Genomic DNA, 18158 nt, shown 5'->3' with positions numbered 1-18158 from the left:
GTTACTTCATGCATGTTTTTGATTTTGTGTAATTATCAGCAACATTTTCATTTCAAATAGTTGTCAACAAATGCACCATTTACTCTTATTAGAGTAACAGTATTGGACCAACATGTTGTAGATTATGGTCTTTTTAATGGGAGTTGCTGAAAGTAAGAACAAATAAAAACAATACATTTAAGTGTAATAATCAATTTTAGATATTTTATACTCCAGTCTCCTAGTCCGTTTGACACATTACTGTCTTAAAACTCTTTTTAGGAACACAAGTACACTAACCATTGGATGATCCATGTAATCATAGGGTCCAATTTCCACAGATTAGAAGCATCATGTAAACAAATGAGGCTTCAAATGTTGAGAATCTCTGTTATTTCTACTCATTATCATTACCTCTTACCAAAACTGCTGTACTAGCAGACTATTTTTTTTTTTTTTACTTCTAATAATTTTTTAAGCCCGTTGTTTTTAGTTTAGAATTTCCTATACTATAATAGCATTTTATATTTACATTTAGTCATTTATTAATTGTTAGCATGCTAACATACTAAGTAAAAATTGTGAGCATGATAAACATGCTAAACAATCCTTTAAAAATGTTAAACATTGGTAAATGGTAAAAGTAACAATGACACATTTTAAGATAGTGGTCAAAATGGTAGCATGCAATCACTCAAAACAACCCTTAACCAATTTAATTTACCCATTAAATTGGTCAGCATAACAAAGCTGATGACTTTTGCAAGTGTTTAAAGAGTTAAAACTGTGAACAGGGCAAACATATTGAGTACTAGTAAGTGTCATATTAAGACCATAAAACATTATTTTGAACATGTGTGAAAATAGGTCCACCACACATTCATCCATACAAATTATAACCAATAAGATTGCCTCTACATAAATCTAATAGTATAGCTTATTTATATAGTAAAGTATTCATTTAATGAATTATTGATGTCCAAAAATTGGGTAAAGTGTTCATCGAGTCATGAAGACATGAGGCTTAAAACCCATTTTATTATGACAAATGTACAAGATCAGATTCATAAGAAATAACAGTGAAGTTAACAAAAATGTAAGGAGCAGACAAAACACCAATGACCAGTCTACTAGGATCTATACACAGTGGACAGGGTGTCTTTCCTCTCAGATTCATTATGAGGTAAATAGGAAACTTTGTTAACACTTCAGTCATTGGCACCAACTTCCTCTCTTAGCCCCATCATAGCCTTTATTTCACTCCTCGTTCCTTTGTGGGTCTTGCTACTGGTTATTTCATAACCGTGAGATACATATTAATACATTCTCCTTATCTCTGTGGAGAATATGAAACAAGTTTACATACAACACACAGACATCCACATTCCTGTACTCTGACTCAACCCACCAGAACATACACTTCTGTTACATATGTAGAATTTCTATATTCTGTCCAACTAATCTAAAAGCTAAATATAGTGTATAGAAGCCTATGTTGTGTGCACTGCAAGCAGCACATACAGGTTTTGTCTTGGAAGTCATGTTTTGGCCATGGCCAGTATCAAAACGGTATGATAAATAGAGTGGTTTATCCTCTGTGAAGACCATGCTGAGACTAATTTACAAAATATCTTACAAACAGGCTTTATTTCCTCTCTTTAATCAAATACAGCTGTCCTATATTATTTCCTACAATAGCTTCCCATTTTCCCCGAGCTTCTATAACATGCCATTGCTAGGTCAGCACATGCTTACCTATACCATTTCACTGCAAATGATGACATATCCTGTGGCATCTGCCTTGAGTCTTTCAGCACTAATGCAACAGGTCAGGAGATAACATCCTTAAAACATGCTTTCTGTTTTTCAACAAGTTTTCTGGTTTGGTTACAAAAAAAGTTTGTGCCAATATTACTTCCCTACAAAAGAAAACTATTAGAAACTCATGCAATCCCAAAAGAATTGCCCAATATATTTTTTTCCATGATTAAAAAAATGTCTCTAAATATATTACAGCAAAAACTACAGATATACACAGACTGGTTCCAGCAGAGGTCAGTGAAGTCATTGGTTTGTTTTACTTTTTCTGTCCATTTCTCCCCCGTCTAAAACTGCATTCTGACACTTGAAAACAAAATATTCAAATAATGTTTTTCATAATCTGTGAAGATCTGTGTTGAGGTCTTAAAGGTTGGTAGTTTATTGCAACCTGGACCCAAACGTCAACTCAAGATTATGAAAAAAATAAGGTTGAGGAGAAAAATACAGATTTTCTTTTATGCAGAAAGATCCAGGGGAGTAAAATAAAAAATTTAAAATGAAAAGAAAAGAGAGGTGTTTTGGAGATGAGTGTTATTTCAGGTAAAAAAAATTGAGTCTGCAGAGTTATGAACCTTCTATGAAGAACAATGTACAAAGAAAAGAAGACACTTTACATTTTGCTCAAAGAGACAACAACAAATGTTTAGATATACAAAAAATACATAATCATAAAAAAAACTTAATATAAATGTTACATGAGGCAGCTAGACTAGATCTCACAATTAGGAGGGACAAGCGAGTTTTACTTCAGAATTTGTTTCCCCAAACAAATCCTAAAAACAGGGAATTCACTGCCGATACTGATGGCAGAAAATGTAGTTAAAATAATTATATGTATACAATGTACAAAAAGCTACTCTATCATTAAACAAAAGATTAATGAGAAGGGATGGTTGATTAGTTGATCACATATATACACATTCACACCTTCATCTTCTGATGCTAGCAACTTTATAAGGGTGATATTAACAATGAGAGTAGAAAGTGGTGAATCATTTACAACACCAGCAATGTCCCAGTTGTTGTGTGTGAAGTGTTAGCTTATCAAATATGTGACCCAAATGTACCTGACCAAATCCCCTCCCACCCAAAAAAGAATAAATAGCTTCACCCTAAGCTTTCCACATAAAAGACATATTAAAGTACAAGTTTGGCATTTTGGGAAATTAGCATTCTCTGGAGGAGAGTTGGGTCAGTGCCATGATGACGTCTACCTGTGACATACAATGTTCAAACCAACAGCTTGTTGTTATCTTGGCATGAATACTGGAAAAAGCTGATCTGGGTTTGTCCAAATTTCTTATTCTATTTTTTATTCTTTTACATTCTCATAGTGGCCAAAGATATTGTGGTTAACGGTATATCGTCAGTGCTAATATACGGGAAAATTAACATACAACACAAAAATAGTTTTAAGACACAATAAGCAAAATCAGCTTGGCCAGTTAAAGAGATGTTCAGCCTTATTATTATGTATTTTGGGTGCTACTTGTTAAACTGAAGTTGACAAGGACAGGTGGGTACTCAGTCGGTCCTGCTGTGGCTCTCTTTGAAAAGCAGCTATGTGCTCGCCTTAGTGTAGTCAATCATCAAATAATGAATCAGTCATGATGCCAAGCTAAGAAGCTTCTGGTAGCTACATACTTAACGGACGGACATGAGACTGGCATCAGTCTTCTCATCCAGCCAGAAAGTCAACAAAGGTTTTTTACCAAAATGTCAAACAATTCATTTAATGGATCAAATTTAATTTTTGATGCCCCATAGTTTTACTGAATTATGGTCCCAGTAAATTAGATTTAAAACATATGTTTAACAATTTTCTACACATTAAATGATTTCAGTGCCAATTTCCCTCCATGTAGATGGGTACCAGACTTGAAAAATAATAATAAAACAAACAAAACAAAAACAAAAAAAACTGAGACTGGAGAAATGAGTGACACATCTTTAGAGAAAGAGGTGGTTTGGCAGTGGAGCTGGATGACATGGATAGTCTGCAGGTAAAATTATTATTACCAAACGAATGAGACCTGGTAAGTTGGTGCCCTTATTCATTATTGTACAATCCCACAGGGACAGCAACAGACTGGTGACAGAAATCCAGTTCTTTCTGTAGCGGAGACTGTTCATGCTCCTGTAAAGTAGAAGGGTGACGAAGAAGTGTTGGTGGGGGAGGGTATAATAAAGTTAAGCAATATAAAAATACAATACAACAAAAAAATGAAACAGTACACCATTTGTTTTTACAACTGTTCGTTATTGCAGACGTAGTCCACTAGGTCTGTGACTCCTAATAGGTCGTCTTCGTCATCATCCTGTGCTGCCATTTCCTGGCCCGCCAGACCATTTGGTGCTATGGCAACAACTGGTGGGGCCGTGACGCTTTTAGGTGGCTCCAGATGTGGGATGAGGCCTGGAGCAGTGGCCACGGGGCGCGTGATGAGGCCCTCAATGCTCTTCATTGGGCTCTGTCCGTTGGTGGGTGGCAGCTCCACCAGATTGCAGTCCAATGGGTTTGTTCCCTTTGACTCCTCCTCTGCTTTCTTTTCCTTGGGTTTCTCTACCTCTTCCTCATCATCATCGTCCGAGTCGATGCGGTTTACCCTTTTCCGGATGGGACGATCCTCTGACGAAGAGGATTTGTCAGAATCATCATCGTCATCATCCGAGTCATCATCTTCAGATGCTCGTCTACGTTTTAGCGCAAGTCGTTTACGCCGCTGTTGAGAGTCTTCCTCTGAGGAATCAACTCTCCTCTTCACCCTCTTCCCCCGGGACTCCTCGTCAGAGTCACACGAGAAACTCGCTGGAAAAAGAAAACAAGACACCTTCAGCTTCCTGTAGGTCTGTAAGTGTGATTACATGTATCAAACTAAAACACGCCTGTGCTACAGAATCTACAGTACCACTCACATTACAAATGATGGCCTGAGAAAGTACAGTTGAGTAAAACACCACAATTTTGGTGTTGAACAGAATTGCCTTAAAAAAGGACCAATTATGGTCAAAAGCTTTGTTAGATTAAAGAATTAATTCAAGTTAATCAGTTTCCTCTGGAGTCATGATGATCCTGATTGATTCTCACACTGTTGCTGAAATCTGTCACAAGTTTGTCTGTCTGTCTGTCTGTTTGCATAAAGCTGAGCTATTTCTTCACTTTCCTGTCATGTCACTGGATTCCTTTTATCTCTGTCTTGCACAGCAGGACGCACTGAGTCGCTCAGTGTACACTGTGTGTGTGACACACTGAGTGTCCCTGTGGTGGTGAAAATGCCCCATTGAAGACGGTTTTAGAGGTGATCCTCACTGTTTATGGTGCTGAAAAGGTTAATTGATAATCTTCATGACTTTATTTTAAACAAGCAGCTATATTAGTTCAAGGTTTTCACATTTTAAAAAACAATCTCAAAGAAACAGGGAAAAACCTAGATTAAGATCACTGGGCCATAGCCAGTGTACTAGTGTACTCTATGTTTCTGACTGACCGTCGCTGTCCGAGCTGTCCTGCTGACGTCTGGGTTTTATTTTGGCCCGGTTGGTTTCTGCCTGAGAGCCTTCAGACTCTGACGTCTCACAGTAGTTCACCTGCTTCTTCTGACTGCGCCGCGACCTTCGTCGACTCATATCAAGATCACTGTCACTGAATTCACTGGAGCCTTCAGTCACTGGACACAACAAAATAATAACTGGTCATAAATATGATATTCTGTCATTTAATGGTGAGATTAATGCTCAGATATTCTCAAATTCAATTTACACCTCGTTTGAAAATCAGTTAAAATCATCTGCAAAATTGTGTGCAACCTTAAAAATGTATGGGGATGGCAGACAGACTAATACAATCTATATACCTATCTCGTCTTCGTCATCTTCATCATCCGACTCTTCTTCTTCTTCATCCGAGTACCCTCTTGGTCTTCGACGCTTTCTGGTGCTTCGGCGTTGTTGTAGTGGCTTCCTGGCCTGTGATGAAGCATGATGCCTACCACTGCCGTTACTGCCGAAGTCGCTGTCCTTGGAGTCTGCCTCTGTTTCAGCCTCCGATTCATTGTCTGATACAACAAACTCTTCCTCTGAGCTGGAGCCAGAAAAAAACAATAACAGAACATTAACATAAAGGTAAATAAACCTTTGAATATTAAGCTCTATTGTCAAGCGTTTGTCCATTCTCACCTTTCACTAAGGCGAAACTCTTCTTCGCTTTCCTCCTCGTCCACAGTGCTGTCACTGTCCAGGTCATTAAGTCGCCTGCGTTTTTTCCTGCGCTGAGAAGCACTGGGTCGTGGAGGGCGGCCGTTCTCCTTCCCCTCCTCTGCTTGAAGGATTGTGGATATATCCTTTCCTCTGTGGCCTGTGATGTTGGCCATGTCTTTTCCCCGACCAGCTCCTGTAGACATTAACATCCCTCAGTACCATCTTAAACAGAACAGCTTGACATTTTTAGAAACATGCTCATTGGTGTTTTTGCCACAAATCACTAATTGCTTTACGTAAATATGATGTAATTAGAGCAGCTAACATTGACTTGGAGATCTCATAAAAGAAAGCAAATAGGTAAATTTCCCAAAATGCAGAACTTTTGCTTTAAATATTTTACATTTACATTTAGTCATTAAGCAGACGCCTTTATCCAAAGCGACTTACAAGTGAGGAACAAGGCAAGCAAACAAAATCTAAGTCAAGAAGAAACAACATCAAAGCAAAGTGCTATCAAAAAAGCGTTTCCGTTTCATGATTCATTTAGTATTATAATAATTAACACCAGAGTAGGAATTTGTCTTTTTACCTCCACCCTCTGCTTCTTTGATGTCTTCCTCAATTGCCTCCTCGATAGCCTCATCGAATTCATCAAATCTGTAAAATTAACAGCAAAGACGAGAATCCCATTTTATGACCAGCTCATCACGCTGTAGTTCTACAGTAAAAGTACAAGTTTTTCCTGCAAATAGAATTTTAATAAAACCTCCACCTGCACCTGCACCTGATCAAATTCAACTCTGCCAACAGTAACTGCAACAGCTGAATTGCTTCCAAGTGAAAACATTCTTAATAGGCAATAACACAATTCATTGCACAGAACAAAGGCATGTATCATTATCACCTCATCTGTAGTTTCCTGTTAACTTAAAACTTTCTCCCAAATTCCTTCCTGAGTTTGTTGATTGTTATTTGTATAATTTCCAATTATGCTGAGCAATTAACAATAATAATAATAATTTAAGCAATAATTTAATCTATTACTCTTTCACTCACATTTAGTAAGTCAGTGCTGCTGTAACATAAATTTCCACACAATCAAGAAACAGCATATTACGAAAACTAGCATATTATTAAGTTTGTCTCAATGCACAAACCTATAGCTTATGTTTTTCTTTGTTCTTGTTGACCTTCGACCCCAGCTTTTACTGCGCTTTACTTCTTTCTTCTCTTTGATTATGATCTCAGGCTTTTCTGGCTCCACCTCCACCGCCACCTGTATGGATGGAGTGACAATTGGTCGTTTATAGTTCATTATTTGGTGAATGTTTTGCTGTTTCTATTGAAGAATACACAAGCATGCATTGCACTTACGGTGGGCGCGATGATGTTTTCGACACTGATGCCAACGTATATAAGACGCTCTTTCCTGGAGGACACATGAGGGTAAGTCATTATAATTGATAATCTTTAAGCAAAAGGACTAATTTATCACTTGCTGCTGCCATTATATTTTTAATCAACATTTGGTAGTGAATGTCTTGCCTTCTCTCTGCCCGCTCTTTCTTTTTCAGAGCAGCATCGAGATTTTGGAGCTGCTCATCTAGTTTATCACAGAGTTGTTTCTACAAAGATAAATAAATAAATATTAAAGATACAATGTGTTTAGCATTTTATTTACTTTATACATTTTGGTTCCTTTTGGTTATCTCTCTTTTTGGACTTGTACTTACGTGTTGACAGGGTGGACAGAACCATTCTCCATCAGGGATGATCATGAGAGGAGGCCTCAAACAGGCTGTGTGATAGCCGCTGTCACACGAATCACACAGTAAGATCTACAAAGAAGACGTGAACAGATGTTAACTCCAGAACTAGAAATGAACACACTTGTTTCTTTATTGTTACAGTCCTCTTGACAAATCTAGTGCCAGGAAGTTTCCAATCAGAGACATAAATAAACACCTTGTAGAACTGTTTATTAGTTTCCTAATTCAACTTTAATCTTTAGCCTTCACCTGTTATTATCAGCTTTTAAACTTGGTGACTGGATATTTTTTGGCAAAATGCACCATGTGAGTGATAGTTAAGTTCTACCTTGACGTTTTTATGTACACCGGCTTGTACATGTTTGACTTTTAAATCCAAGAACAAGAGTGAGGGTTAGGGAACAATGTATTTTTCTAAGTTGTTCATCTTTAGTACTGTTAATTCAAAAAGGATCCAATTTATAATTGAGCTTGAACTGAAAGTGCACTACCAAAGCAAAGTCCTTTTTCCGACTAAGAAACTGCCAATATTGGACTTATTTTCTAGTAAATTCATTAATGGAGAAATGCAAATATTTCGACTAGCCATGTTGTCCAGCATGCAAATGCTCAAGTTAAAGACATACAGGTTGGTACAACTATAAAATATTGTGAACCCACCAGCTCAGGATGATTTGGAAGACCACAATGTTTGCAGGGGTCGTCATTTGGAGGTAGGTCGTCATCTGAAGATGTTGAGGAGTCCGAGCTTCGTCTTTCTCGGTTCCGATTCCGCCTCTTCCTGCTCCGCTCAACCTTGTAGTCTTCGTCACTGTCATCCTCTTCCTCACTCTCCTCACCCTCGCTGGACTCCTCGTCGCTGTTTTCATCCTCATCTTCGGAGCCTTTCTTTTTACGACGCGTTCGAGTGTTGGACCATCGAACCTTCCGTCTCTTTCTCCCCTGAAACAGAGCAGAATCATTCATCAACTAAGTCTGTAACGTCTACTGCAAACTGTCATAAAAGATGCTTTTTAAAATAACATCATTGTGGCCACCTAGTTAGCAGCCTTACCTTGGGTTTAGGCTGGCCCTCTTGATCTGGCTTTTTCTCTCTTGGCTTCTTTTGAACAGCCTTCACCACCACCTCCTCTTCTTCATCCTTCTCATCTTTATCCTTCTCAGCTGGTGGAGCAGCCTGTGGTTTCTCAGTCTTCCTGTCGTGGATCTCTACCGCCTTTGGTGTTGGTCTAGAGATCCTTGGTGATCTACGAAGGGATCTTCCTGTGTTTGTATCAGACTCTGAATCTCCTTGCCTCTCCTCTCTCTGAAGTTCAGCTTTTCTTCGATGGGCCAGGGGCTTGATTTTTCGACGACCACTCTGCACCTGAACTTCTGCCGGAGCTTCAACACCATTTGCCACTTCCTTTTTTGTTGCTGAATCCTGTTCTCCACTTTTGCTTTTACTTTCCTCATCAGTGCTCTTATCAGTCTCTGGTTCTTTGCTTGCATGGCCTGGTTTTTCAGTTTCACTTGAGGATTTAGCATTTGGTTCTTGGCTCACATTTTTTTGATCCGATTCATCTATTTTGGTGGAGGTTTTGCTTTTTTTATGTTTCTCTTCTTTAGTTTTATCAGTTATAGAGAGTTCATCTGTTGTGGAGTCCGTGTGACTTTCTTTCCCTTGACATAGATGTTCCTCGCTGACTTTTCTATGTTTTTCATTGTCCGTGTCTTTTTTACTCACCTTGTCAGCATCTTTTTTAATTTCTGATGATAAAGGCTCTGTCTCAGTTTTGTTAGGCTGTTCTTCAGGCACATTTTCTTCTTCTTTGTTGGACTCTTTATCAGTTTCTTCAGGGACCTTTGTCTTCTCAACAAGACTGGATGGTTTATCTTTCCCTTCAGATGTTTCCTCTGTTGTCTTATGTTCAACAGAGTTCATCTCAATTTTGTCATCCTCTTGTGGCTTTGTCAGATCCTGTTTAACGGCCACTGCTTCCACCTCCATCGGCTCAGGCATAGAGTCGCTTATCGTGGTAATATCATGTATTGTGTTGTCTTCACAGTTGACAGATTTCTTTGTGTCTTCAGGCTTTTCTGTCTTCTCTGTATTTTCCATCTTTTCAGTATTAGTCTCAGAGGCTGCACTGTTTTCCTTTGGAGTAGTCTCTGAGTCCTGCTTCTCAGCAGGTGTAAATGATTCTGATTTATTTACCTTTTCAACAACAGAAGGCTCCACAGCCTCCTGCGTGTTGGAAATTTCATTTGATTCCTCACTGATCAGTGGTTTATAATTTTTGTCAACAGTAGAACTTTGTGTAATTTCCTGGGTGTCTTCATTATCACCATCTTTTAGTATTTCTGTCGTTTTAGTAAAAGATTGCAATACACTATTTTCAGAGTCATCCATTTTATTTGCAGGATCTTTGTCTGTAGATTGTGTTTCTCTTGTTTTGCTGTTTACTGGCTTCTCTTCTGTCACAGAATTATTTGATTTCTCTACATTCATCTCAGATATTTCCATATCTATAACATTTGTGCCACTCACGTCTGACGTCTTTGATGTCTTAGTTTCTTCCATCTGATGTGGCTCTGATGTATCCATGTCTATAGAGCCTGTTCTTTCCTCTGAGTCCTTTGATTCAGTTTCTTTGGGTGTAACTTCATGATTTAAAGGTAGTTTATCTGATTTATCAGTCATTGTTTTGTCTTCACTAGAAGATTCCTCTGTATCTGCTGGTTTCTCTGTCACCTTTTCATGCTTTTCATCATTAGAACACTTCTCAAGTGCATTATTTACATCTTTAAGTAAAGGTGTGGACTCCGCTTTTGTTGGCAGAGGAGAATCATGTGCTTCCTTTATATCCGTTACTGCAGTGGTCTCCTTTTCTTGTATATCCAGATCTTTCTTGTCCGATTCTGCCTGGTGTGATTGGACCCCCTCTGTGACCTTCTCTGTACTGCAAACTGTATCCTTTTTATCTTTCGTGCCCTCCTTGTCTGGGGATGGCAATTCATTTTCTCTAACTACAACAGATTTATTGATGGCTGCTTCAGTCTTCTGATCTTTGTAAACACCAGTGTCTTTCAATGGTTCACTTACGTGAGTATGGAGATCCTTCTCTGATGCAGGCTGAATTTCACCATTGACATGATCATTTAGTGCTTTCTTTGTCTGTTCATTAGCTGTGTCAGACTTAGCTGTTTCCTTAACCTGAGAGACAGACTGGTTTTGTACTAAATTGCCACTACTTTTTTCAAAATCTTCACTAAACTTCATTCCTCTTTTTTTCAAAGGGATTTTGGCCTGCTGGTCATTCTTCAGTGCCTGCTGGATCTCTTCTGCACTGTTCCTTTTGACCTCCTCTACCTTTTCTGACTTTACTGTTAAACATGAGGATTCAGAGGAGGGTTCACTTGTTGCTGTGCTTGCTTTTGTGTCCGACACCTCCACTGGCTCTTCTTTGATGTTATGAGTACTAATATTTCCTGAATGGAGTTCTGTTTCAGTTTTGCCCTCAATTATGCCATTCAGTGATGTTTCTGATTTCAAGTTGTCCTTCTGCGTTTCTTTTTCATTGTTTTCTGTCTTTGGTGAGAGTCTGCAAGCAGCCTTGTTGAAGTCCTTGTCCTCATCTGATATGTCGTCTGTCTTTTTATCTTCATCTGTAATGTAATTATAAAAAGATCAAATGACTGCTCATAAATAATATTACAATAATAAAATCTAAATTGTTATTCAATTACTGGCAAGCACCACTGGTTCTTAAAAAACAAACAAACAAAAAAAAACATCCCAAACACTCTCAGGGAAACAAACTTTATGCACACAACAGAGAGAGCATGGGCAGTTAAGTGAAACAAGCTAAAGAGAGTAATGTTTCTTCTTCTACAGAGCTAGCAAACATCCAACATAACTTTTTAATAGTTTTTTTTTTTTCAGATAGACATATCAATTGTAGATAACCTTTGTTTTATAAATCTAATTTGACCTTTCCACCTTCACTATTTCACCCACTGAATATTACTTTCTGTTTTATTCACAGGTGACACCATTTCATCTCACATAATATGCGATTCTTTATTCACAACTCTGCACTTTTTCACACAAATATGCTGTAGCCCGAGAGTTAAACCAAGAGCTACATACAGATTATCCAGGAAAATCAATATTGTGCACAGGTAAACTAGGTAACATCAAGAGGCGCACAATAAAGCGGCTTTCCTGACATTGCCCAGGGTTTATTCATGAATTCGGCTTAAGTTGAATTTGCTTTGTTATACAGGTTTTAGCAATATCCTGTCCTATCCATATTAAATATCTTAGTTATTTGAGCTACCTTGAGTACTCTTCTCCTCCTTTTGATCATATTCAAGTAAACCTGGTTATTCACATCCCTGTAAATATGATAATAAGAGTGAATTTCTCACCACTTCAGCCTCTTGTTTTGAGCCAGTGGAAAATGCTCAGAAACAGAAACTATTTAATGCAGCACTGTGCCTTTGTGAAAAAGGTTCTTTCCAACTAATGTTATTAATGGATCCATCCCTTAGTTATGCTGCTATAGGTTAGTCTGCTGGGGGAAATCTATTGATAAACTGACCTCCTCTCCTCTCTCCTTTCTCTTATTTCAATGCAAATGCAACCATTGCATGTCACTAACTTTGTGTCTTCTCTCTCCTGTAGTTGTGTTTCCTCCTCTCCACTGTTGCCTAAAGCTTGCTCAAATGGGATTGTTGGGTTTTTCTATGTAATTTTTTAAAAGAATTATACTCTGTAGGGTCTTAAACTTAAATACTGTAAAGTGCCTTGAGATAACTTCTGTTGTGAATTTGCGCTATACAAATAAAACTGAACTGACATTTAATTGAATCTCTGTGATTCACATTTCAACCAACCACACTAAAAATTAATCTTACAACATTTTTGTAAACAAAAAAAAAACAAAAAAAAAAAAAAAAAAAAGAGAAAATTGTAACAATAAAGGAAAATGTATATCAAAAGCAACCTGTTTAACAATTTAAAAGCCTGACCTTTACTTTCTTCAGATTTTTCTTTATCCTCCTCACTGTCAGGTTTGGTTTGCTGTTTTTGTTCTTCCCTTTTCAACAGCTCAGGGTCAATTTGTGTCTTCAACAGCGCCACAACCTCAGCCAAGTCGTTTCTACTTCTACAGGGAGAAAAGTGTTGATGAGTTTAATCACTTAATTTGCAGAGTAAATAATACAGTGTACCTGATTTTATACATATCATTGGCATGTTAATGTATGCTGATCATTAGCATGTAAATTTATACAGATTATAAGCATGTAAATTTTCTGCATCTTTTGATTAACATGTGTGTTTACCTAACGATGCACTTCCACGATGACCCGTCTAAATCATCTTGCTCCTCCACATAAACACGCACATTGCTGTCTTGGTCCAGTTGAAACCAGTACATCTGTCCATCTTTGTCTCGGCCAATCGGCTGCAGCCGCATTTTATCTGGGTCCTCCTCATTGATGGCAGTCTTGAACTTGACATTTTCATCAAACTGACACTCACACAAATACTGGAGAAAGACGAGAAGCACAGAGTGTTTCACGTCACCACAAAAGCTATCACAACATGACCTGCATACAACACTGAATACATGTCCTACATTCAATTGTTGATTCAATAGTGAGTAGTAAACTGAGATTTTGGACACAATGATTGTTATTTTGGTTGCACTACAGTCTGCAGATTGCTAACCCTGAACCCAAACGCTGAAATAAAAATATAGTACAACATTTCAATTTGGAATTCAGCCATTTATATTAGCAACCTGTGCCTTTCCTACCATAACATGACTGCTGTGAAAATTACACTCTCTACAGTTCAATAAAAAATAAACTACTAAAATGTAGAAACTAGATTGCTATGATTTAACAAAGAAGAACAATCAACAGTGTTCTTACTTTAAGTATCCCCGTCTTGCACTCCAACGCCATCTCCTTGTAACCTTTTTGTTCGAGTTCCCATGCCCATGTTGTGTTGAAATCTTGGCATACCTGCAAAGTAGATCAGAAATTACAAATTCAATCGCCCAACAAATTTCTTCACACGTTTTCACATCTATATACAGATGAACACATTTACTGTGGTTAGATTTGTAACATTTCTGGCTGAAAACAGTATGCAAGATTCATTTAAAACTTCATGATTTTAGCAATATCTACTATCAAGGAGACTCGGCTGTTTAACCACAGAGACAAGAGAGTATGTCAAAAAAGGTTCTTAAAGCTCTGCTATCTTTGTTGTAGTTTGAACACCATTTAAAGTGAAATACATTACTGATAAATTGGTGGTCACAAGCTGCAGATAAACTGATATCTGTGTTTACAACAGTTGATGAGTAAAGGAAAGCCAAAACACGGGTGCTTGAACTATTTCATTACTAGTTACACTATTATTACTATTACACTATTACGCAGTTTGTCCACTAGAGAGCACCGTCACTCTACTGATGGCATCACATTAATCTTGAGTTCACCAAAGGCATCACAGCTCAGCTGATCTGTGCCTTCATTGTCATTTACTCATGTTCACGAATTACGAAACTTTCCTTGAAACTTAAACTATAACCATCAATTTATCATTTTATATAACTTGAATAAGCCAGATGAGAAATTAGATTTTACTTTATGTTTATTTGTAAAAGAGTCAGTTCAACTAAATGAGTAGTAGATCAAGAACAATAATTTCCTGCCTCATTACTGGAGCACTGTCAGTTGATATAAAACACATGCTGTAGGTCATCTCTGCTAAATTTGTAAAAAAGCCAATATAAACAAACTGTTCACTCCCTGCTCAGCACTACAAAAAACAAAGATTACAGAATAGTAGGTGAACTTTGTAGAGCATCCAGCAGCAATGTTAACAATAATGAATAAATAGATAAATAAATATGTAGTCTGCCTGTAATACTGATGATGCATTTCAGAGCAGCAACAATCAGTTGGAAATCTCAGCTTTTTTGACAACAGAATACATTTTTAAACATCATATGGGAGTATGTAATGCTTTCATTCGCCACACAATTTTCTCAGTAACCTGAATGTATTTTGGACTTTTCTTGAGAGAATTTAAAACATTTGAAGACACCCACTGAATTTATAAATCATGAGTAGCTGCAGCCCCAGAATTCAAAATGTAGCAAATGTTAGGAAAAAATTATTTCAACAGCATGAATAAAAGCAATAAAAATGTGTAAAGTTACCTTTACTAGATACTTCTCCCATCTGTCTGCTGACACCGACTTGCCAATCTTCCTCAGCAACTTGACATGAAGATCAACCAGCAGCTTTGGGACTGAGGAAAGATTGGACAGACAAAACAGTTGTGTTTAAAACCAATTTCATGTGGACATAACTTGGTATCTGTCAAGCGTAGTTTACAAGAGACATACAGGAAATAACACTGTCTGAGATCAGACTTAGTAGCTGTGAAAGCTAATTAAATGTGCATGTTCTTAAAAGTTTGTGTCTCATGTTTGGCTCCATTTTAAATTGTGAACTGAACCACAAGCAGAACGTACACAGTAAAGTTGTTTGGTCATCTTTGGGTAAATTTCACATTTTGTTAAAATTGGAAATTTTTAACTTCTCCAAATGTTGGTCAATATAATTCAGTGTGATGGGGAAGCAGCACTTTCACACTTTTATTTGGATGTTTATCTAATCAAATTTCTATTTAAAAATTAGTTCTTGGATAAAGACGCAATCTGTGTAAATACTAACTAACCATAATAATACAGTGTTAAAGTGCTTAAATGGGTCACAAGTTTATCTTCTTTTAAATGATCTGTTAACTTCTTTGACATATGAACAACATATAACGAAAGAATGAGATTAATCTTAATCCACTTGCTGGTTATTCACAGTGTCGAACTGATCTTAAATGAGAGGATGAATGTGGTTCAGGTGTCATTGAGTGACCTAAACTTGAATGTTAATTTTATCACCCATATCGGGCAATAAATGCGGTAAACACAGTAAACACATGACCACACTCAGCTGAAAGTGCCATATGTTTAGTAAGTGGGCCTTATAAGTGAACTAAGATTCATTCTACTGCATACTTTCACTTACTCATATTTCAGTCTAGCAACATAAAAAGGGTAAAAATGAACATCCCCTCGTAAGCTTACATTTTAAACTCAACACACATAAGAACTTAATTTATTTTTTAATTATGTGCACTTAGATTTATAGCAGATGCTGCAAAAGGCCATGTGTGTCTATAATATGTTTACTGATATAAGGATGAGCTAAATAATCACGCAAAAGGACAACACTTAGGTTCTGGTGCTGCTGTTAAAGGCATGTTAATAGTTTATTCGGTTTATGTTTGAAAGTTAAAATAAAGAGATAAAATAAACGCTATTTTTCAACAAGCTACCATTTTTACACACCACAATCAATTTGTGAAAACGCAAAAAAGCGTAATAAGGTTGATTTCTCCACTCAACAGACCAGGTCTGGATTTAAAACACTGTACCCACACTTGTCAAGTGCAGCCCAAAACAACAACAACAAAAAAAAAAAGAAAATTGAAAGATTGCTAAAAACACAGTTTCACATTTTGATAAACCTGCCATAATGGGTATTAACTTGAGCGACGTTATTAAATGAGAGTAATGTGAGTTAATCTGAACGCAGCAGATGTCAGCATGAGGTGAAAATTGTTGACACTCGCCTGCGTAAAGCAACGCAACCGAGTAATAACTGTCAAGTCAACGAGAATAAGCAGCACAAACGGAAGTAAAGAAACTATGATCCATTACACACTTTAATTAGAAATACCCTTTGGAGTATACATGACGTAAAGTTGTGAAATTTAATCATTTTTGTGTGTAATATCTATAAAGTCACAGTGAAATCATATTATTTTTCAAAAATAAATTCATGTTTTAGTCAACAAAAACATTTATTTTGAAATCGTTCACCGGATGTGCTGCTTGTTTCAGGTGACTTGACGATGGCTGAGCGAAACACTACATGACAAAATATTTTAACTGTAAATAAAAGTGCACACTTTCACGCCTGCCTCGCACAATGACACTTTTACAGACAAATCGTCAAAGTCCACGTTATGTTGCACGAATTATCACCATCCTCGCAGCCTCACAAACACTCCTATCCCCGCACATTGGTGTCTGTGTTGTGTTACGAGTAACATTACAGCGGCAGATAAAGGCAGCTTGGAAAAAATTAAGCCCAATTCAAAAGCTAAAAAGTGAGAAAAAGCCTCGACTAATTCGGCAAGTTTACACTTGGATATTCACTAAATTGTGCACAGACACATTTTCCTCTTCGAACAACAGCTCGAAGATGCCGTAAACTTGTGTTTAAGTAAACAAGACGGTTAGAAAACCACACAATAACACACAACTAGCTAACATAGCTGCTAGCCTGTTAGCACGGTACCATTATCATTAATGCAACGGTGAAGTCTCTCCTCCCCATTAAAACCTGGGTGTTTTTCTGCCCTACCTGAGGATGTGTCCTGCAAATATCTCTCCAGCTGGGGAAAAGTGAGCTCCGGCAAGTCCAACAATGCTCCGTAGCGCTCTAGAAAGGAGCAAATCACGGCGTAATTTGGACACAAACCGGGGGAAGAACTCGCCGTTGCCGCCGAAGCAGCCATCTTTTCCACACCAGTGTCAAGCCAGCCGGAATCAAATTAACTACTTCCGGTGTTACCAAAATAAAACGGCCATAAATCAATATCCAATCCTCCAAGTCACAGCAATGCAAACTAATTTAATCCAGTGATGAAAGAAGTCTGGGCCTGTGTTAAATGAACTTGACCTAATTGACAGATAAAAGTAAAAAGCAAGGCCTTCACTTGTACTTACAGTCTTAAGAATATTTGTCTTCTTCTTTTGAGTTTAAAACACTTTAAATGTTGTGCAATGTAACAGAGATCAATTAAATTGGTTGCCAAAAGACATGGAAAAAAGAAATGCAGATGGGGAAGAAACAGATCTGGTTTCCTTCTGAAAATAATAAAACCAAGAGAATAATGTTTTGCAACAGGACTGAATCTGAATCCTATTTCAACTAAATATATTGTATGGTTCTCAGAATATTATTTGGAGACTTAAAGCTTACACTCTAATAACATGAACTTTAGAAACAATTAATAAGTTCACGCAGAATAACATGAATAAACTTTTTAAGTAGGAGTAAGTCATTTAACTTTTTTATTTCACTCCTAATTTGATACATTAGATCATGTTTAGGTCAAAAGTTCGGTAGACATTGGGACTCAGGTCCTTAATTCAAGTAAAAGTACCATTACTAGTGCCATGCATTCTTAGTTTTACTCACTTACTTAAAAATACAAGCATCAAAACATGCCCAGAGTACTCCTTTTGC

The 18158-nt window shown here is 37.4% G+C and overlaps 1 protein-coding gene across 2 annotated transcripts; it reads right to left on the bottom strand.

Moving 5' to 3' along the window:
- Positions 1-997: 997 nt before the first annotated feature.
- On the bottom strand, positions 998-17434 carry rsf1b.1 (remodeling and spacing factor 1b, tandem duplicate 1). Of its 2 annotated transcripts, none has more exons than XM_026371481.1 (16): positions 17271-17434; positions 14996-15087; positions 13695-13787; positions 13101-13306; positions 12786-12922; positions 8824-11417; positions 8430-8711; positions 7734-7838; positions 7546-7625; positions 7375-7429; positions 7158-7276; positions 6590-6657; positions 5977-6190; positions 5655-5881; positions 5289-5468; positions 998-4609 (listed from the first exon to the last, which is right to left on the bottom strand). In XM_026371481.1, exons 1-16 carry the CDS (start codon positions 17422-17424, stop codon positions 4047-4049), a joined length of 5169 nt encoding a protein of 1722 aa, XP_026227266.1. In that variant the 5' UTR covers positions 17425-17434; the 3' UTR covers positions 998-4046. The 2 variants fall into 2 exon arrangements, with proteins under 2 accessions (XP_026227266.1, XP_026227267.1); XM_026371482.1 differs by lacking the exon at positions 998-4609 and adding an exon at positions 4622-5121.
- Positions 17435-18158: the final 724 nt, after the last annotated feature.

This window comes from Anabas testudineus, chromosome 14 (genome assembly GCF_900324465.2).
Source record: "Anabas testudineus chromosome 14, fAnaTes1.2, whole genome shotgun sequence".
Lineage (NCBI taxonomy): Eukaryota > Metazoa > Chordata > Actinopteri > Anabantiformes > Anabantidae > Anabas > Anabas testudineus.
Note: the sequence above shows the minus strand (reverse complement) of the source record. Positions and strands in the feature narration are given on the sequence as shown.

Coding starts and splice junctions, on each gene's coding strand:
- rsf1b.1 (XM_026371481.1), bottom strand. CDS start 17,424: ATGGCTGCTTCGGCGGCAACGGCGAGTTCTTCCCCCGGTTTGTGTCCA. Junction 7,839..8,429: donor TTCCAAATCATCCTGAGCTG/GTGGGTTCACAA, acceptor TCTTCTTTGTAG/ATCTTACTGTGTGATTCGTG. Junction 6,191..6,589: donor CAAAGAAGCAGAGGGTGGAG/GTAAAAAGACAA, acceptor TAATGTCTACAG/GAGCTGGTCGGGGAAAAGAC.